The sequence below is a fragment of the Hylaeus volcanicus genome, chromosome 5 (genome assembly GCF_026283585.1).
Source record: "Hylaeus volcanicus isolate JK05 chromosome 5, UHH_iyHylVolc1.0_haploid, whole genome shotgun sequence".
NCBI classification, from domain to species: domain Eukaryota; kingdom Metazoa; phylum Arthropoda; class Insecta; order Hymenoptera; family Colletidae; genus Hylaeus; species Hylaeus volcanicus.
This window is the reverse complement of record NC_071980.1, coordinates 6402903-6424245: the sequence shown is the minus strand read 5'-3', so window position 1 is coordinate 6424245 and position 21343 is coordinate 6402903. Positions and strand designations below refer to the sequence as shown.

General features: G+C 34.7%; 4 protein-coding genes across 11 annotated transcripts; 1 reads left to right on the top strand and 3 right to left on the bottom strand.

The window, feature by feature from the left end:
• Positions 1-506: 506 nt before the first annotated feature.
• On the bottom strand, positions 507-6782 carry LOC128877052 (thymic stromal cotransporter homolog). Of its 6 annotated transcripts, none has more exons than XM_054124004.1 (9): positions 6624-6782; positions 5408-5637; positions 4034-4255; positions 3595-3946; positions 2960-3355; positions 2531-2668; positions 2235-2318; positions 1999-2155; positions 507-1595 (listed from the first exon to the last, which is right to left on the bottom strand). In XM_054124004.1, the coding sequence occupies exons 2-9, from the start codon at positions 5423-5425 to the stop codon at positions 1466-1468; spliced, it is 1497 nt and encodes a 498-aa protein (XP_053979979.1). In that variant the 5' UTR covers positions 5426-5637; positions 6624-6782; the 3' UTR covers positions 507-1465. The 6 variants fall into 6 exon arrangements, with proteins under 6 accessions (XP_053979979.1, XP_053979980.1, XP_053979976.1 ...); XM_054124005.1 differs by having other exon boundaries at positions 5408-5567; XM_054124001.1 differs by having other exon boundaries at positions 5408-5642; positions 6624-6781.
• A 139-nt stretch (positions 6783-6921) lies between these two features.
• Positions 6922-13960, bottom strand: LOC128877053 (gamma-aminobutyric acid receptor subunit beta-like). 3 transcript variants are annotated; one of them, XM_054124010.1, is made up of 10 exons: positions 13256-13960; positions 12073-12232; positions 11780-11886; positions 11430-11497; positions 11194-11339; positions 10442-10599; positions 9680-9964; positions 9106-9336; positions 8593-8849; positions 6922-8357 (listed from the first exon to the last, which is right to left on the bottom strand). In XM_054124010.1, the coding sequence occupies exons 2-10, from the start codon at positions 12150-12152 to the stop codon at positions 8205-8207; spliced, it is 1485 nt and encodes a 494-aa protein (XP_053979985.1). In that variant the 5' UTR covers positions 12153-12232; positions 13256-13960; the 3' UTR covers positions 6922-8204. The 3 variants fall into 3 exon arrangements, with proteins under 3 accessions (XP_053979985.1, XP_053979983.1, XP_053979984.1); XM_054124008.1 differs by having other exon boundaries at positions 12073-12215; XM_054124009.1 differs by lacking the exon at positions 13256-13960 and adding an exon at positions 12597-12731 and having other exon boundaries at positions 12073-12215.
• A 773-nt stretch (positions 13961-14733) lies between these two features.
• Positions 14734-17611, top strand: LOC128877055 (uncharacterized). Its single transcript, XM_054124014.1, has 3 exons — positions 14734-15403; positions 15465-15605; positions 17056-17611. Exons 1-3 carry the CDS (start codon positions 15206-15208, stop codon positions 17440-17442), a joined length of 726 nt encoding a protein of 241 aa, XP_053979989.1. The 5' UTR covers positions 14734-15205; the 3' UTR covers positions 17443-17611.
• LOC128877049 (eukaryotic translation initiation factor 2-alpha kinase 1-like) lies at positions 17552-20873 on the bottom strand. Its single transcript, XM_054123999.1, has 9 exons — positions 20338-20873; positions 19829-19996; positions 19565-19721; positions 18998-19491; positions 18722-18906; positions 18463-18639; positions 18241-18396; positions 18034-18171; positions 17552-17957 (listed from the first exon to the last, which is right to left on the bottom strand). The coding sequence occupies exons 1-9, from the start codon at positions 20405-20407 to the stop codon at positions 17742-17744; spliced, it is 1761 nt and encodes a 586-aa protein (XP_053979974.1). The 5' UTR covers positions 20408-20873; the 3' UTR covers positions 17552-17741.
• Positions 20874-21343: the final 470 nt, after the last annotated feature.

The following is a 21343-nucleotide window of genomic DNA, read 5'->3' as shown; positions in this document are numbered from 1 at the left end:
CTTCCAAAGGAAAGCAAACCTCTACAAATCTCCTCCACTACACTAAAGAATTGCAGCATCATCTGACCGATGAATCAATCTTCCAGTCACTTTACAATCTCTTCATGTTTCGAATACAAAAATCCTGCTGGGCTCGACGTGACTGGTTTCCACTGTTTGCGGAGCTTCTTCAGAGAACTTATCAATTCTTTGAAACTATCGCCACGTGCTTCTAAATAGAAATTGTTAGTAATGAGCTGGGTTAGTCATTGTAACTTGTGGAGGCAAAGATTTTGGATAGACTCAAGGATTCTATTTGTGTAAGAGTAAGTGGCTCCTGCATTTATACTGATTGGACTGGACATAGAAATTATTTTAAGACATCTCTTCATTTGATTGGATGGTCTGTAACAATTTTTTTAATTATGGTAAACAAATTGTGACCTGTAAGCTAAATAGCAATACAAGCTTTTAATACTGTTTAATATAAAACATGCATTACTAATAAATTGGACGAGACACGAAGATTTGATGTATAAAAAATTATATTAATTAGTGTGTGACCTTGTAAATTGTGCAAAGTTTTGCAAGATCCAGGTGAACATAATTATACATTTGCAGAATATAATATAAAGTAAAATCCATTAACCCAAGTAATTGCATTTGTATCCATTTCACGAAACCATGTAAACAACAGAGTGCACTTGTGACTTGTGTGCATATGCGATGTTAGAACAACGGCGAGTTCTTCATAAAAGATCCTAAACAGCAGAGAAGAATTCGCCACCAGGTCCTTGACATGCTTGCACGTGCTGAATAACAATCAGTTCTTCGAAAGTTATATACGTAAAACGTGATGTCGCAACCGATTAACGTCAAATAAATTTTAAAAAGTAAGAACATCTCTCACTTTGGCGTGCAAAGATCGCCTCTCCTGTTCAGCAATGAGTCACTGCACCGTCTAACGTTATGCGCATTTTAAGCATACCATTTGCAACTGTATGATTCATTCGACGATTCTCTAATAAATCTAGATCTCCTCGAGGAATCGACATAAAAGGAAACGGATGGAACCTTCAAAGTTTCCACTTGTGTTGTAAGTCACATATCAAGTATTATTGTTCATATCACATATCAACTATTATTGCTCAATAGATAACTTCACGAGGAAGTTATTAAATGGAAGTCGAGTAATAAACTTCTCAACGTGTATACACTATATTTTAGTAAAACTGTAAAACTATTTCTAATCAACAGCATAAATTTCAACAGTTTGAGTAACTATTCCCCAATAAATATGTTTCGACGAGCTTCTGACACGATCGATGGCAATGTAACATTCTGCTAACAAGAAATATGAGTCCTGTGGTATAGAAAAGCGTTCAGAATTACTGGAATGATTCATCAGTTTTTTCCTAAGCCCATCTGATGGTCAACTTTTTGTACATATTGATTCCAAACAAGACTACGCTGTAAATTTCCAGCTTCATTTTACGCGCGAATCTGTAATAATACTGAGTTCTGGGGAGAAGGCCTCGGATGAACAGCCAGTGTCACTGTTTATATATAGCCTGTGCTCCGAGTGCTCGTTGCTTCTCATGGAGAAGTGTATCACCCTAAACAGAAACAACAAAATTTGATCATATATTCATCGTGTCGGAAGTTCCAATTGTTTTTTGTGGAAAACTAAATTAGTCTAAATAAAAAAACTGCTGCACTGCTGATAGGATTTTCATTGAATCAAAATAGTTAGGAACAATTTTTGGAAACGGTGCGCGAGTACGTCGAGCATTGACGACAGCTGGAACGTGTTCTCGACACGAAATTCGTTGACAACTCGTTAATAACAACTAAAATCGTAACGAAAACGGTCCTTGAATGTTGCCAAGGATCCAAACTACTTTCCACGAATGGGGAAATGTGTAATTTTCAACAATATTTTTTATATACTAAGCCCATAGAATGACGAATGATATATACAGAGAAAGTATACAAAAATTGATTGGACATTTCACTCACAGAATAAGAAGCAACACAGAGACCTGAGTTGCAAACGTCAGCCAATAGATCGAACCTGGTGCCGAGTTTATGGTGGCGTTGTAAAGCTGAGAGTACAGGATCCCACTGAACAATGGCACAGCATTGTCGCAAACAGACAACAGGGCGAATACTTTTCCTACGAATAACAATTAGTCGATTAAATAATAATGTAAAACCTGGAAATAGTTTCGAAAAAGTTTTGGTAATGCACTCACCACGATCCTCCACAGGAATCAATTTGGAGGTCATGGACCTCAAGACTGGAGCGACGACAGGACCCAAAGCAGCCACAGCAGCACCTACAAGCGTTCAAACTATTTTACTATTCATATTATCATGTTTCATATTGGATTACGAGAGATATTGCTATTCCCTTGTTTTTAATTATGAGATTGATAATGAAATTTTTTTGAAATTGCAGTTTTTTCTTACAAAAAGTCTTCAAAGCATTATCCTGGAAAGATTGTGGCGAAATTTGATAAATTTACAATGTTATGATAAATTTAATTACCAACGTAGAATAATTCTGGTACACTAGCCAGTACGAATATTACTCTTCCAGCAGCATGTGCAATGGCGCCAATTGCCACGATTATGGTGTCCTTTATCCCCATCAGTTTAGTCATCACTGGAACTCCAATTAACATTGCTGAAAATGAAAGTTAGATGTGTGTTAGGCTTCTGCGGGGAGATAGGAAGGCAACGGGGACCGGGACGGGAATTGATTTCCCCTCGGAGCGGACCGACGCCCTATAAAACCGTTTTATGAGGGTATCGTAACCCTTTAAATCGTAAGATTTGATGATAACATACTTTGAACACCTGCTTGTCTAATACTTCTAAGCTTCTTAGCCAAGACTTAGCTCATAGAGCTCAACTTTGATTAAGAAATAATGCTAAGAATAAACGCCATTGTAAGTACACTTCCAGTTCAACTGACCTAGCACAAAGGTGGTCGACTGGAATGTTCTGAAGTTACTGAACTTTGTCACGTCCCACTTGAATTTCAACTGCGTGTACAGATAACTCATAGGCTTCTCGTCTCTTTGGAAGGTGTAGAGCATCATGATCAGCAGGAAAAGCCACAGGTGAAGTTTCCCATAGTTCGGCCTCGACTTGGTCATTGTTTTCATGGTTTCTACCACGTGCTTCTTGTCGAAGAAGTCAGTTAAGAGATTGGTGCCTACGAGTGACTCTTGTTGTGGCAGCGTCTGCCATTTCAGTCTTATCAGTGAATACACAATTGCCAGAACTAGTAGGCTGGTATTGATGGTAAACATGATCGTATATGACATGTGGGTCACGTTGGTGTAGAGGTAGGATCCAAGAGCCACGCCTGGAACAGGAAGTTGATGTTTGAAATTTTATATGATGTTTAATTGACTTAATTAAACTGGTTGGAAATTAGAAAGAAGCGATCGCTTAAGACCATCGTCACGGTTCTAAGTATACTATCTACTCAACCAACAAGTTTCTAAAGTTATCATAAGTGGAATAATGGGAGTAATAGTTCACATAAGCTTGAATCTTAACAACTCATCTAAGAATTACAAGTGATGAGTCAACAATATGTACCAGTGGGCATAGTGCTGAGGTACACCACATCCAAAATGGTGATCCTTAAGGTCCTCTGACGCACAGATGATACATCTGATATGTAGGCAAAGCAGCTGCCAAAGATGGCCACATCGCCCCCCAGCATCCCCATTGGAAGACTTGCTGTGTAGACAACAGTGTTCAAATTCCAGGTGTCCATCATGGAATTGATGACGACCATGAAGGAGTAAATAAATTTTCCAATTAGTCCTAGAATGAGGGGTAGCTTCCGTCCACGTCGGTCGCTCCAGTTCCCAAAGAACAGGGCTAGTATAATTGGCACCACGTGGCCAGCTATGTTGTTCCATTGGTGGAAGTTGGAGACTGTCACCTGGAAGTTTCAGGAAAAATTAATATTAATTTGTTGCGTGTTTGTTATTCAATTGGCACGTTAACAAATAGCAATATTTATAAATACCTGGATAGCTGCTTTTATGGTTTCGTTGTCGTTTAATTTGGCGCAGACCTCCTCAGAATATCCATGGTCGACTCGACAAGATTTGTAGACGAAGAATGCTTGTTCGACGACGGAGGTGATCATGTACGCCATCATGTAAAGCCACATCGTGGGCTCCACGGATATATCTGCTATCCATCCGAAGTATTTTCTCCATACTGTATGCGGAACGTTTACGGTCACCTTTGGAACAATAACAATTTATTTTGTAACTGTTACTTCTGTGGCTAATTTTACGAACTGTTTCCTTAATAACTAGAGTATAGTAACTAATAAAATGAAGATACTTCTTATTGTATAATTTTATCCTACACTCTAAATTCTATTGGACAATCAGTGCACATTTAAAAAGTGTTAAATTATTTAATATTTTTAATTTTTTATTATTTGTCATTCTCTCTATATAAAACAAATGTATGTTTCTTGTAAAATATTAAACTTTTTTATTTATTTCCAGAGTATCGAAATTTTCGTCGGTTATTTATATTTGTTTTATTTTACGATTTAACGAATTGCGATTTAAAATGAAATCTGGTAACGCCAGTGGAGTTACCACAACTTATATTTTTCGCGGATAATATTGTTCTGTTGATGTTGTTTCAGCATCAGATAAATTTCTTTACGATTTTCTTATCTAAAATCACGCACCTAATCAATGAACGCTTATCAATATTTTTAATTGATTGAAATGTACAACTTTCGTTCTCCATTTGATATCTCCAGATAAAGATACATGAAGTTTCGAATCTTCGATATCGACTTTCATCCGAATTGAATAATTCCCCGCATTTTTGTCCGCCATGTTGAATTTTTGAACGTTGAGTTCGATTTCATAATCAACGACGCTTCTAAGTTACAGAGTTCGGTATAATTTAATTGGCGTTGGAAGGAATCGATTAGAAGAACACAATAGCTCGTAAAAAGACACACTGTAGCAATCACTGACCAGATATATATTAGATATCTAATATCATTTTATCTTTATAGCTACCTACTATAAATTCTTCTTGTAATCATTAAGTAAACGTTACACACAAAAATAATTCGAACGAAACTTATCACAGTGTGATAAGTTTCGTGTGTTTACAGTAAAATTTCATGAAATCTACGTAAACAAATTTTTCAAACTACGACAAATATAATATGAATTATTTAAAATTATTCATCAATCATTTACCATTGTCATTAAAGTTTGGAGTAAAATCTCTTGAAATCTACTTAAACAAATTTTTGTGGCTACAAGAATTGCCATGTGAATTATTTAAAATTATTTAGCAAAACCAAATCAAGTTTTGCCTTGCGATAAAAATATTATTTAATAATTTCAGTTATTACCTCGTTCTCCATAGTCATTTATTCGACACCGTCGTCAGATAAAGATGAAATGGCAAATTTTCTGCTGTATCTCTATCATCGTCATTCTAGTAACGACACGCAGTTGTTCAATAATATTATTTACAATTCCAATGCACGAGGTGCTGAATACGCGAGAAATCTGTAGAGTGCAAAAACGTTCCCCTCCCCCACTTGCAACACCGGATATACATATATCATTTATCTCCGACCTAAACTAAAATATTCATACCTTGACAATTTTAGGCAAAATTACGCCAACTTACGTAATTAATAACCCAAACTTTCAAACTTCTAATATCCCAAACACTTCCATAAATTGAAAGAAATTAAAATAAATTACTTTAAATTATAGTATAAATTATTTAGAATTATTTCATTGGAAACAAATCAATTTTTATTATTTTTCAAAGAAAAATTGTTTGAAATCTACAAAAAGAAAAATCTAATTTGTCGAGTAACAAAAAAAATATTATATAAATCATTTAATAATTATTCATCAAAACTAAATATGAAACTTGATTTTGTTATAATATATCAACATCTAACTGAACTTTACCATCATTATTATTGTTTACACTGAAAGGCGCCAAGCGATAAGAACAATCGAGAATTAAAGACTTGAATTGCATCTTCATGACTTATATAACTTCCTCGATTTACAAAAAATGTTACAATATACAATATTCCCAAAAAGATCTAAAAGCATCCGATAAGAATTAAAAGAAACATAATTCCAATAATAATTCTCAAAAAACTAACGTCAAATTTAAAAAAATTTCAATTTCTCGAATCTGATGCAATCGCGAAACAGATTTATCCATTCTCTGTGCAATTCGATATGAAGATATCGATCGCTGAAATTAATATAAATGACCCTATCGACTCAGCAAGCACCTATTTTCCCAAACATATTTACCACACAGTGAGTTATAGTTTTCATAACGAAACACAATTAATTTTCCACATCTCAAATTAAAAACACTGTATTACTACATAAACATAGATATAATATTAATTTTAAATAAACCGGAACGTTTTCCTCGTGAAAATTTCCAAGTTTCATAGAGAAAGGCGCTCGGTAACTTAAAGTTCAACAGAACTCGGTCATGTGCTTTTTTTGCTCTGTTGATAGCAAAGGAAACCAGTCTTGAAGTGTCGCGAAGGTAACATAGTTCCCTGGCCTCTCACATATTACCTATTGTCTGGTAAGGTTAATCGCTAACATAATTCACCAATGAAGAATGAACGTTTTATTGACCACGAATGGAAAAATTAATATAACATTTGCGAAGAGAATTACTAAACACTAGCACGTGAAAGTATAAGAGCACATGGTCGAAACTCTTCCGCGAACGTTCTATTACCGACTGGTAGAGTGTACTAGTATCACGCCAGTGTTGCCAACTCTCGAGGTACAAAAGTCAGATCTTAGATAAGATATAGGTTATGCTGGAAATCAATGGGAATTTGAGGTTAAGAAGCTATGTTTCAAGTTGAACATGTGTAAATTGTTGAAGTATAATAAAAGTTGCATTGCCATTATATAAAATGTAAATGGAACCTTGAGAGTGCTACAGTTTATCAACATTGTAATATATATACATATGCTGAAAGGCAAAATAATATACACTGATTCAACAATATATTTTGAATGGTTCTTGTGAATGAAATAAAAGTCTCAGTAATTTAATTACCTTAAAATTACAGTTAGGATTTATATTAAAATAATCAACATTATGGTACATAATCTGTGTGGATAACTTTTGAATGCTTCAGCAAAGTATTCTCTAGGAAAAGACAATTCCTTCTTTCTTGCTCAGGTATTCTCACTTTTCCAACAATTCGTTAAGCTTTGTCTAACAATACCGAAAATACTGCATTATTTGTTACCTTTTGTTTTTAATACTACTTTATTTCGTTCTATGATGGAAATTATTACTGCACTGTACTTGTTTAACCCATGGGATTTTTAGTCAATGTTCTTGGTAAATATCTATAAAAGGTCGAATCTCACAGATGACCTTCATCTTGACATATGTTGTTAAGGGCATCATTTTGATCAACTTTACCCTATATATATATGTATGTGGCGATCAACAAATAATAAATTCGTATAACTTGCAGAACAATCATAATTATAATAATGCAACAGTAATCCTATCCATCAGCTATAATATCTTTAATTACAATTTTTAATCAAACGCTACTCTAGTTGTGATATATTTCACTAAATCTTTGATGTTCCCTTCAAATGCTTCTTTCTTTTTTAATGTTGTACTTAAAATATTGACAATAACAATTGGCGTTGATAACTTTCGTCAAACAAACTTGCGTTTCAGAAAAATTGTTACTTTCAGTTCGTTGATCACAATTAAGGATTTTCGTATACATTAAGAAACTTTTAGTGCTTCAAATTCCATCAATTATTTAAATCATTTTCATTGCGTCATCGTAGCTTTTCAAGGATAAATTTTTAATTAATTCATTTCAGATCATCCATTCGAACCAGTGACCCATCGATTAGGAACGTATTCACGTAAATATCGTTCGACTTCGAGATCAAATCGACTATTCTCAAAGATATCGCATAAATATCGGTAACTTTCGATTCAGTACTTTCGATACTCTCTTCAGGCGAGAATAAAGATCGAAATCGAATTTTACTTCGATTATTCGCGCCAATTCGAATCAAATTTATTCTCTAGTAATACCCATGCAAATTCTTGATAACAATTGGTCCTTTCTGTCCTTCGTCACGAAACGGCGGTAGTTTAAATCAGAGGAAATAGAATACCCAGTAGATGGCGTTGAATAGCATAAAACTGACTGGGAATATTATTCTCGAATATTTGTCGATAATATTCACGTCTTTGATCTTGGGCATCGATACTCGCAGCACGGAGGCTCCTCTTCTTATCGCGTGGAAAACCTATAATCGTCATTTCTTTTCTTATCCTTGTATAGATGTATAATGAATTTATAAATTTTATTTTATGGTAAATAAAACAAATTTATATTTTATATTTTGGTAAATTGTAGTTTTGTAGTAGACAATTCAATGGGAAATGCAATAAAAATTTAGTACATTTTCTCTGACAATAACAAAATAAATAATATTTCCATTTACGAAATTTCGAACAGTAACGAAGTTTGTAAATGTTTACCTTAGGTTTGTGTTGTTTAGGACCTCTATACCTAAGCCCGATGTTCCTTCCGTGAGTATTATAGGCCGCAACTCTGGAAATGCGAAAACTCGGGGGGAACTTGGCAGGATCGTGTTCTCGTATGGTTCCAGGGTACGCGCTACCGCTGATCAGGCCTGATCTGTTCCTCATGCTCGGCAAAGGGGACATTCGAAGGTCCTGAATATCTGCTATATCCGTTTCCGTTGGACCAGGATACGGAGAACTCGCTTTGCTTCCTGCAAAATTATTTTCTTCTTTCTTCGTCTTGTTCCATGAACTTTTCACAGTGGATGTGTACAATTTTTCGATACACAAGGATACGATATAAAAAGTTCAACAACTACAGGTAAAAAAGTCCAAAAATGTTTAGCTTCAGGATGTATATAAAAAGGACTTCGTGAATATTTTAGAAAAAAATTATTTAAGCATAAAAATAAACAAAAATAAATGTCCATATCCTCCGTAACGTGTAACTAAATAATAAAGGCTCGCCTGTCTTGGACGAAATGACTTTCTTATCGTCGGTGTCCTTCTTTTTCATCTTTTTCTTGGCCCTGGCGCCCCAATACGTGTAATTCACCGCTGCGTACTCCAATAAAGCCGCGAACACGAAAACGAAACACATTACTAAATAGATATCGATAGCTTTCACGTAGCTGATACGTGGCAGTGAGCTACGTACGCCCGTTGAGATCGTAGTCATTGTTAGGACTGTCGTTATACCTACGAAATAAAAGAAATGTGCACATAAATAAATAAATAAATAAATGAGCGTATAGATAACGTACACGTATCGCATAAATTGAATATTATTTCACAATGAGAATTTCTACTTTTAGGTAAATTTCTTTCGTTTAAAAAACGATATAATAAACTAAACGAAATAAGATAAAATTATAAACGATATAAAATGCGCGCGAGTAGAGGTGTCGCCGTTACGATATTGATTTGATGAATTCATAAATCGAGATAAAATAATACGCATGCCAAATATTTCCTCCCGAGTGCTTTCCTGTTAAAGTAATCGAACGATAAAAAAAAAAAAGAGTAAGAAACGATTCTTTACCAAGGGCTACTCTGGCACTGGTTGCTTCGTGATTGATCCAGAAACTGACCCAGCTCAGCATCACGATCAGTATACTGGGTAAATACGTTTGGAAAACAAAATATCCGATGTTCCTTTGAAGCTTGAAGCTCAACGAAAGCCTCTGGTATATCCCGGTAGCCAGTCTCTCCTTGCGATCGTTCGTTTCATATCCAGTTATCGTAAATTGTGGCAGTCGTGCTTCTTCTACGCCACGTACCGAGGTTTCCTTCCAATACATCACTACGTCCAACACTGTGTATCCATCTAAGAGAACGATACACGTTCAGACAAATTAGATGTAACAAATATATTAGATATTACTACATCAATGTCTTTCGGCAACTTCACTCTGTTTCTATAGCATTATTTAACACGTTCGCTGCCGGACTAAAACTCTTGAAAATTTCTATCGTGTTTAAATTTTGTTTACAGACCATTGGAAGCTGCGTAATGAAACATTTATTTCGATACGTAGTTTCGTGACTTCGTCAAAATTCAAGTATTTCGTTTAAATTCATTTTCTATGACACTTTACTTTCAGAATGAATAGTTTTCGTTTTTCAATGAAAAGCACTGTCGCCCATATATGGGCGACGTGGCGATCAACGTGTCAATTGAAACAGGAATGAGTCTTTAAGTTCTAATATCTTTGTTGGAAACTTTGAGTACAACATTAAAATAGAGGGAACTAATGATCAATGGAAAGGAAAGGGGTCGAAGAAAAGGTAACATCGATCGTACAGCTCTCGATCTCTACGGTGCAGTTCTGCGAATCGAGCGGATAGTAGTGTAGATCCATCATGCAGGCCAGGGTCGTCGTGAATCTCATGCCATAAGTGACTGATCCGTCTCCGGACAACCGGACGAGTTTATTACGCTCGGTCACGTCGTGCAAAAAACTGTAAACAAAACCGTAAAACCAACATTTTCTTTCTCAGCCACATCCCTACCTCGTCCAGCCCAAAGCAGAATAATTCATTTAAAAGCTGGTTAATAACGAAGGAACTATAAATAACTAATTAGAAAAGCTAGTTAACGTCAAACGAAGAGCGGGGAGCTTTTTGAATTCGACTTCTTAGAACTTCTCACAGATGGCACGAGCGTCTTTGTTTTGTGATTTCTTTAATTTTGTCAATTTTTTATGCAATTAATTAACGACAAGTTTAAGAAAAACGACGCTTTTATACGATAGACACGAGAATGATAAAAAAAAACAAAAATGGGATTCAAAATCAGACTGATCTATAGATAAGTGTATACATTGTATTGAAACGATAACGCAAATAGGGGTGTAGAAACACAAATTTCTACATAATTTATTATTAGATATTAATATTAATATTTATTAATCGATATTAATAATTAAAAATTAGAAATATAAAATAGAAATACAATAACGATATAATGATAAAATAATATGCGATATATATTAGAAATATAAAAGTAATATTAAATATTAGAAGTTAAGATTTCTAGATATTTTTCACACGCACCTATTTTTGTCGTTGGCAAAAAACGTGTCTGGGACCCAAATTTTTTCTGCGAAATCCCCACTGAGGGTGAGTGTCTCTTCATCTTGGGAAAATGCTAGCCTTTCATCCGTCCAATATTGATTCAAGTACATCGTTATCGTGTAATCCTGCAATTTGTAGTTTCCATAATACATGTATTACAAATAGATTTTTAATAATTATTCGTTACGTGCTAAATTAATTAAATGTATATTTACCATGTTAACTTCTGAAATTGCATCGAAACTTGCTATCGTCAAGTCCATCCCTACCAACAAAGGTTCTCCTGCAAAGAAATAATTTTAAATTAGTGTTAGCAAAAAGCCGAAATAAGGAAAATTAAAAGTATTATTAGTATCATTAAGCATCAGAATAAATGTCCCCTTTTTTAAATTCCCTTTATTTTATAATAATGAAACGAGATCCTTTATTTATGAAGCAAAGAAGGTATTACAAGTGGTATTATGAATATTTATAATTTTAGGTGAATTTAGTAAACTAGTTTGTAATCGATTTTAATAACTTCTAATGAATATCGATTATCGAGGAGGGGAATCAGAATACTTGCCTCCAAAATTTGGTCTCAATCGGATATCGTACCCATTGAGAATTCGAGATATTGTTTGTGTCACATTTTCCAATCTGTCGGACATCCCTGTATTTTCAAAGCCAGCCCTGGAAATTTCGCAATACGTAAATTTGTTATTCGTTCAAATTCGTTACTGTTACAAATATCTTATCCGCGTTTATCGGAGAATGTGAAATATTTTTGCGACTTTTACTATAGAACAAATTTTGCTTATGGCGTGTGAAATGCATTTTCGTTGATTCTGCATGCTTGCACAATAAATGAATTTTTACCAAACAACTAGGTATGCCATCTGCAGCAGAAGGTAGACCTGCTGCAGTCTCATCCTGAGAAGCATCCTCCGAAATTGCATCAGCAAATAAAACGAGACGTCATCTCATCAGGTTCTTGCACCTCGACATCCGGCTATCAAAAACTGCAAATTAAGTCGACCTGATTTTTATTACCTTGAACTTTCATTGTGCATTTAATTATTATGAAATTCTTCCTTTAGCGTAAAGTAAAAATACTATATTTTTTAATTTATAATATAGAAAAAAATACACTTTTATTTGGTTGTAGATTATTACATATATATATAATATAAAAAGTAAACAAAAATATTAATATTTAAGGCATGTATGGTATTTCTCGAAACATTGTCCAAGATGTAAGAGTACCAGGCATTTTTTTTTAACTACGATACAAGATATCCGCGAAAGCAAAAAAAGATTCGCATTATCGTGGAACCGGCGCTCCATTGTGGAGGGTGTTCCATTTTTTGGACATGGATATGGATATCAACTTTAAAACATACATGGAAGTTTCTCTTATTGATGAGTACTGCATACATCAATCTCAACTATCCTTGGCATATTAAATATGACCACACAATACACTTTTTAAATTAATTTCTAAAGTAATATATAATTAATATAACAAAATCCAGTTCATAATTTTATAATTATATAAGAATAAATACGAATGAATTAATATATTATGTAAGCAATATGAATTATCATATAATTAATAATTACAATTATAACCCTAAATAAATAATTAAGTGGTACTTGATTAATATAAAAAAATGCAACTCTTATGAAAATATTTTAATCAGTATGAAAAGTACCGTCGCTAAATTAATATTTAATTGATATAAAAAATGCAGCTCCTTAGATAACATTTAATCAGTATGAAAAATATAATCGCTAAATTAATATTCATCTGATTAAAAAAAAAATAAAAAAATAAAAATAAAAAAAAAACAACCCTCGAAACAATTCTAATCTACCGGTCCAAATCAACTACATTATCATCCTACGTGACCAATAAGGATATGATTATTTATTTATCAGCGACGAATGTTACAAAATCACTTTTTCACTCGATTCACAAGCACTATCCGAAATCGACGCTATCGCGGAGAATATTTCTCGACACTTGGGATGCTGCGCAGTGCTCATCCAGTCAACTCACCCCTTTGCCCCTTTCCCCTTCCGTAGCCGTCACTGCTAACCTCCTTTTAACTTCTCCTTCAGATTACGTTTATTCTTACTACCCCCTTTTCACCGCCTCTTACGATTCCTTTACAACAACTCCTCTATCCGCTTTTTATTTTTATTTTATATTCCCACCCCTTCCCTTTCTGTTTCACTCGAACCCTTGGATTCCTTCTATTACCCTTGTACTTTCTCCCTTCACTCATTTCTCATTACTTATTCCACCCACAAAATCTACTGCAGCCTCTTATCAGGGACCCCTTAACGCGGATACCTTCGGTCTTGTGTTCGTAAATTTCACTTTGTTCTATTTCCTCTTTCATATTTCTTTTCTTTTTTCTTTTTTTTAATTTTCTTTCCCCCTCCTGAATCTTTCTCTGACAAGCTTGCACTTTTTCGTCACTTTATCATCGATTATCCAACTCTCCGTCTATTTATCGTTCGAATTCGTTTGAACGCCGATAACAGTGGTACGTGGATCACTATACTTGTCATTCCTCAGCTTCAGGTGATCCAGAGTTTAGCGGAAAATGAACCGCGCATGTGTACCCCCGTTTCGAGACGACCTAGTGACACACAGCTGACTCCTCGATTTTGATAATGGAATCGAGATCGAGCTATCATTATTTTGGATTTTTAGGCTCTTTGAAATATGCAGGAAGGAAAGGATCCCGTGAGTAACGGAATGTAAAAGTGGGTAACATTTTTCGCTTTTCCTGCCACTTGTGGGAGAAGCTGAAAGGTAACTTGGCGATTTTGTTCGTGTTCGGGGGTGGAAATTAATTGCGGAAGTTTATATATTCGTATATTTATTTATTCATATATTTGTATGTTTATGTTTGGAATGTAGGTGTTTGGAATAATCTTGTGAAATAATCGGGATTCTACTTTAGTGTTAGTTTTATTACTCATAGAAACTAATTAATTTGAATTAAAAACACAAAAATATATCCGATTATATAGTTAATACAAATTTACAAATATCCCGGGCCGCCGTTAGGGAGGAGGGGCGGATTTGTAGGGAGCGACGCAGCTCGGTGTCCCTGGTATGCGACTTTACCGATATTTTCTCATTGTCTCTTCTGTGCTATGTAATTTAACAATTTTTACAATCTACATCTTTTACAAACTACAGATTCATAAATATTTTAACCCACGAATGGGCGCCCCGGTAATCTTGCCCCAGGGCGCCAATATTCCTAAAACCAGCACTGCATATATCCTCGCTTCTACATAACTCTATGATATTGAACATTTATTATTCTTTATTACTTAATATTATCCTTGATTCTATATTTTTCTGCATTATTCTATATTATGCTATATTATGCTTTTTTTATTATATTGTATTGTGCTACATTATTCTCCATTATGCTTATTCAACTGTATATATATTTACTCTCCGACAGTTGCCTAACCTGCTCTCGATAGCAGTCCAGCAGATATCAACTTCAAAGTGTGACAGCTGCTCTCGAGAGTAATACTTAACAGATACTTCCAAGTGAACAAGTAACCTTAAAATATTGCCAATTAAACCCAATATCAAAACAACAATCAAAACGCATATTGTGATCAGATAGCCTAAACAGATAAATCAGTTCCTCTTATCAGAAAGCCTCTAATCAACTGTACTAAACTGTACCGCTCTCATCTACACCCCTACCCTAGGCAACCTTCTTATCACCTCCTTCCTAAATCTGGCGCCAAATTCAAACGCTCAAACTTACACTTCACATATTATTATTATTATTTGAAAAATATATCTTTTTAAATAATAAAAAAAATCGTCACCAATGTTCAGATACGCCTTACACAAGTATATATTTGATATAAAATTGTATATAATTCTATATACGTATTATATATTATTAATTTGCTGTAAGAGTAACTATGTGAATAATAATTAAATGATCATACAAATTGTGAAATGGCGAAGTACACTTGGTCCAGGGAAAATACTTTTGAACTCATCCATTTGTATGAAAAGCATGCGCTACTGTGGGATAGGACCTGTAAAGATTATAAGAAGCGAGAGAAGAAAGTGAATGTAATCTTAAATATAGCAGAGAAGTTTGACACTACTAAAGAAGAGATAAATAGGAAGTTACACAACTTGCGAAACCAAGTAAGTGAACTATAAAATATTATTAATATACTAAATGTAATTGCAAGGAGTATTCTTCTAGTTATCGCAGGAGTTGAATAAGATAAAGAAAAAGAAAGATGGAGATGATTCTGATGAGACTTACACCAGCAACTGGCCTTACTTCTCAGCTCTGAAATTTTTAATTCCAGGATTGACAAAGCGATCAGCTGTCACAAATGTTGTAAGTTGTATCATGACTTCTTCCACAGCAATTGATATCAATGTTTATACGGTATGTCCCAGAATTAGTGCAAGAATCGAAAATGGGGGGTAGCTGAGTTAATAACGAAATGCTTTTCTATATAGAGTGAGGCATTTAAAACAGAGACAGGCTTTGTGTTTGATTACACTATTCGCTGAGTTACGGGATTGCGTTAGCGTTTGATTACATTGGTCACTTCACGTTTAATCGTGAGGATATATGCAGTGCTGGTTTTAGCAATATTCAGGGGTTAAAATATTTATGAATCTGTACTAAGATTGTAAAAATTGTTAAACTACATAGCACAGAAGAGACAATGAGAAAATATCAATATATTCGCATACTAGGGACAGCTGGCTGCGGCGCCCCCTACAAATTTAGCGCCTTGGACAATTGCTCCCCTCCCAAAATGCCAGCCCTGGTCGCTGAGCTATAAGATTAGTTTTGCATTTGCTATGTAACGGAAGTAACTAAATGATTAAAGACGATATGAATGAAGTTAAGCCGGAAGTTGAGAATAAATAAAAACGAAGTAGAGATAAGAAGGAATAAAGGGGATTCGTCGGGACTAGTAGCTCGCTACGGAAAGCGTTTCGCGTTTGATTACAGGCACGTGCTGAGCTACTGTGTTGGATTAGCGTTTGATTACACACGGTGAGTATCGTCCATTGCGTCCTGCCTAAAAGTAGATCGGTGTTTGATTACATCTTGGAATGTGTAACTAATTGGTTAAGATATTAAGTGGTGGGAGCGATAATCGTAATCAGTTCACAGTTCACGTCAAAATGCCTTCGTCGACTGACCGCGGAAAGGCTTATCGAGAAAGGCGGCGACTAGAAGATGAACGAATTTTGAAATTTGGAACTGACGAAGAGAAACGTTCTTTGTTGGAACGCAAGGAGGCGAGGAAGGAGAGCGTGAGGCGAGCTGTTATGAACCATCGAAAAGTGAAGAGTGTTACTAAGCCGGTATTTGATCTGGAAAAATATATGCAGAAAAAGTTTTGCAGTGATTCGTTAGACGATTGGTGTCGTGTGTGTGATCGCATTTGGTAGCGAAACAAATTATTCGTCATTCTACGAATGGGGCGATAAGCTAAATATTTCTTTCGTTGTCCGCGTGTTTTTTTTTTTTTTTTATAGTAAGTCGGTTTTCAACCACTGTCGTTCAATCCATGATTGAGGACCTGTAAGTTTTTCCTATCGCTAAAAGTAAGCGAATTATTCGGGTGGCCTGTTTTAAATGCCTCACCCTGTATTTAGAATAATCTTTGGGAATCCCCTCGAGTATTACTACTGGTAGTAATTGATTGTGGCCCTTATATTCATATATTCATAGTTGTTTGGACTATACATATTCACGATAATTTTTGGAATTCCCAAATGACATTCCAATCACTTAAATTCATAAATATAACCTCCTTGTCCAGGATCAATTATCTAAAGAAAAAGTGTCTACACAGTATTCATCCTATAGAGAAGAAGAAAGTAAAAAGAAGATTATAGAAGTAATAGAGAGAAGAGGAAAGAAGCGTGCAAAATTCGTAGCGGAAGAGGACTTTAAGGACTCTGCACAAATTTTGTCCAAAGAACCAGATGATTATGACACTTTTGGTGAATATGTAGCCATGGAGTTGAGAAGTTTGCGCTCGGATGAAAATAAAAGGCGCCTGAAAGCTGAAATTCGGAGAGCTATATGTCGCATAGCGGATTTGGATGATGCAACCATCTATGCTTCCTGTGCATCACCTAACACATCACAATCATGCCCATTACCATCATCATCATCATCATCATCAACGTATCACATACCATAAACGATATCTGATTGTAATTAAATAATTTAATTAATTACTTTACATTAAGTACTCCAGTAGCAAATTTATCATTCATATTGTTTCTGAAAGTTGTAGTTTCAAGGTAACATAAAGGAAGGAATATATCTTTTATTTATAATACTGTACAAAATTAAATTAAAATACACAATGCAAAAAATATTTACAAATGTCTTATACATTAATATAACAAATGCACTCACCTCCAATTTTGTAATTTATTTTAGAAAAATAATACTATTCAATTTTCTTGAGAAATTTGTTTAGATTCGCACAAAAGTTTATCTGTCATCAAACGGTATATGATATTTAGCAATTTGTGTTTCTAACATTGCTATCCTCCTTTCCAATTCTTCTATTCTATTGTCTTTATCTACAATATCACTTTTCAACTGAGCTATCATCACATCTTTATCCTGGTTAAAGTTTTGCAACAGTTCACTCGTCGACGGTCGTTTCTCAGGATCTGTTTGCACTAATTGACTAATTATGTGTGCCTGTTAACAAATTAATTGTTCTTATAACTAAATATATCTTCGACTAGAAACAGTAAGTTTTATTTTAAATTTATACCCATTTAGGATAAGTGGCAGTCAGAATCATTGGCAAGTGACCCCTTTTTGAATTTGCAATTATCTCTACTCGTTCCATGTGGGTCTTTGTATGGACTAACATCTCCAGAAGCACTATCCCCAGACTGTACACATCACTCTAGAACAGTAGAAGTCGATTCAAAATATATTTCATAATTGATATTGGACCAATAAAAAGAAATAGTACTTTGGGATCGCATTTGCCTTGGAGTTGCTCTGGTGCAGCATAGGTATGTGTACCAAGAATGGAATGATGAGTTTCGCTCTGCAGTGGACAGGCCAATCCAAAATCACCTAGTTGTATTTGGAGATGGTTTGACGTTGTTATGAATATGTTGCTTGGCTGAAGTCAAATAGAAATAAGTATGCTTATTTAATTTTATGCATAGATCCATTGTTTCTTTGCTACCTTTATGTCATGATGTACAATTCCATGCGAGTGTATATAATCCAATCCACAAAGAACTTGCGTAACAATAGTAACGATCATTTCCTGTGAAGGAAGCTCACTCCTTTCATCAAGCCATTGCTGAAGAGTTTTTTCACAGAGTGCCATCTGGATGTACAATGTTGCATATTGTTCATTCTTGAAAATAAAAGAATTCACCTAACTAAATTTCATTTAATATTGCCCAATTAGATAGTTCAGATGAAGAGTTCATACAAACCACTGGGGGTACATATGGACAAAGTTTGTTGTTGCTATTGGACTCTTCGAATGAATTGCTAGAGTCGGAATTCGTACTATTCTCTGTTTTATTATTTTCATTCTTGCTATCGCTCCTGAAAGATATACTATTTGAATTTTTTTCCACACAATCGTCTCCAAAACTTTCTTCGATTATTCTTCGTCCTACAGTGTTAAATGAGGTGTTAAGTTCATAAAATCTTTTGTTAATGATACGCTGTTTTTTGTTCCTCAATTTTGGTCTGTATGTACATACCAGATTTGTAATTTTTCTTTTTAACACACTGCATTAAAAGTTTATCCTGTTCGTAACTTTCATTAGGAATCAACTCCTCTTTACTCTGACTACTAGAACTAGTAATATTATTCGATTGACTCTGTGTAGTAACGCTATGACTCGCGTACGACTTGTATCTGTTTTTTCCTTTATTATCCAAAGAATTTATTTTGCTGGGAGAGTGACTCGAAGATGGTAAGCATTGTAAAAAAGTTGAAGGTAGCGACGGTTCGATCCACGCGCCTTTGTACGAAATTATGTTGGTGTGATTCAATCTAGCAAGAGTTTTCACTTCTTCGAGATGCTGCATGATGCTTTTAACTCGCCCAGAACGCACCACAATTTTTTTCACCGCGTACTCGATACCATCCAGACGGTTCAGCGCTTTGTAAACATTACCAAATCCTCCAGAAGCAATGAAACTTATTTCTTGAAACTCTCTGTGATATCTAGACCAGTCAGTTATTAACGAACTGTATAAAAAAGTTGCTACATTATTTATTTGAATATAATGTTTATACAGACAATTAATTTCAAGCATTTTACCTAGAAATGTGTAGCGGACTTTCGCAACCAGTTGCTGCACGTGCAACTGCAACCAAATGATACAGTGCATGTTGATATTGTCCTCTTATAGTTTCAAATTCCATCAAGTTGTATGAGCTATCGATTAATTCCATATCATGAAGTCTATCGCATATTGCTAGAAATAAATGTTACAAAGGTCTATTTCTATACAAATCTCTCAGAGTACTTATTACTACTAGAATACATAGAACCTAATAATTTACAGAAGTACATATAAATTACCAAAATACAATTTGTTCCTACGAACTTTATCGCCTTCGAACATTGTACAAAGTTGTTGTATAAGAGATTCAATCAACAGACTGGTTGATGGTGTAGCTACAGTCACAACTTGTTTGTTGGACTGGTTACTGTTATTATCCACGCATATCGTAGATCTTGTATCATTGCCTAACAACATAATACATGTACCTTAATATAACTTAAAATATAGAAATCAAATATAATTACTTGTATCATAAAAGTTCAACTTATAATTTGCGCTGAAGTAAAGAACAAAGGATAGACAGAGAAAAGTTGCATATTTTTGTTATCTAATACATATATTTATTTTAGTTGAGAAAGATGTAATGAAAATGAAATTTACATCGTTTCCTTAGAATAGATAATTCCTTAGAGATATCGCATTCGATTGAGATATTGAAAATATAATACTTTTTTACCCCTTGGAATGGTCGATTGAAACACTATTCAAAATTCGCGGGTATTCTGAGGTTACGGTATATACTAACCTAAATCAAACGTGTTTATTGTAGACAAACTGTCCCAAGGATGTATCAGTAGTTTTTCTTCATCGTCCATTTTTGGACCTCTTTAATTTTCACTCTGAAATATATATTTTAGACTACAAATACATCTGTGCTATTGTAACACCAAAGTTTTCTTAAAATCATTGGATGAACAACGTAATTCGAAGCAGGGAGTCAAAGCTCATGTATTAAAAGTTGGTACTGTTGCGTCTTGGTAACTTCACGCTGAAGGAACAGCGCCGCATAGTGGATCGAATTTGAAAGTTAAAATTGCGTCTTTAATTAGCTGAATTTTAAGACCATAGCGGGACAAAGTAATAATCCGGTTCAAGGAAAGGTTGCAAAAATAAAGAAGTATAATTGATACCGTAGGTATCATGATTTACACTGGCATTTTCTGGGTATCTTGAGGGGAAGGCGGAGAGCCCGTCAGAATTTTCCTGTTTACTATCGCGAGCAGGAAGAGGGGAGATATCGCACAGTGATTCAGATTGCGAAATTTTGAAACGCAGGGCCAAAAACTTAACTTTCTCGGATTAAATTCGAATAAATCCGTATTGTTTCCTAAATATCCAGCGACTACGATATCGAAAGGATTAATCAAATTTGATAAAAAAAAATGCGATTGATATAAATTTATATCTTAAGAGTTAAAGTTGCACATTCCGAAGGTGGCAGTTTTCATCCAAATAAATTGCTCTAAATTCTCTTCTATTTTTGTCTATGACAAATATCCTTTTGCGATAAGAAATCAGTCCTATTAATAATTATATGGTACACGATGTATTAAAAAATTAATACTAAAGTAAAGCATGTTTCAAACTTTTCAGTCTTTGACAAGGGATATCTTCGTAATTCCGCGAAATTCTACCCTCTAATTAATATGGATATTTAGAGCAGACCTTCCTCTACACAGACATGTAAGCAACTTTTTCTGCAGCGTCCCGATTCGCAAATTATTATTGTTTAAAGGCGCGGCTAGCCGACG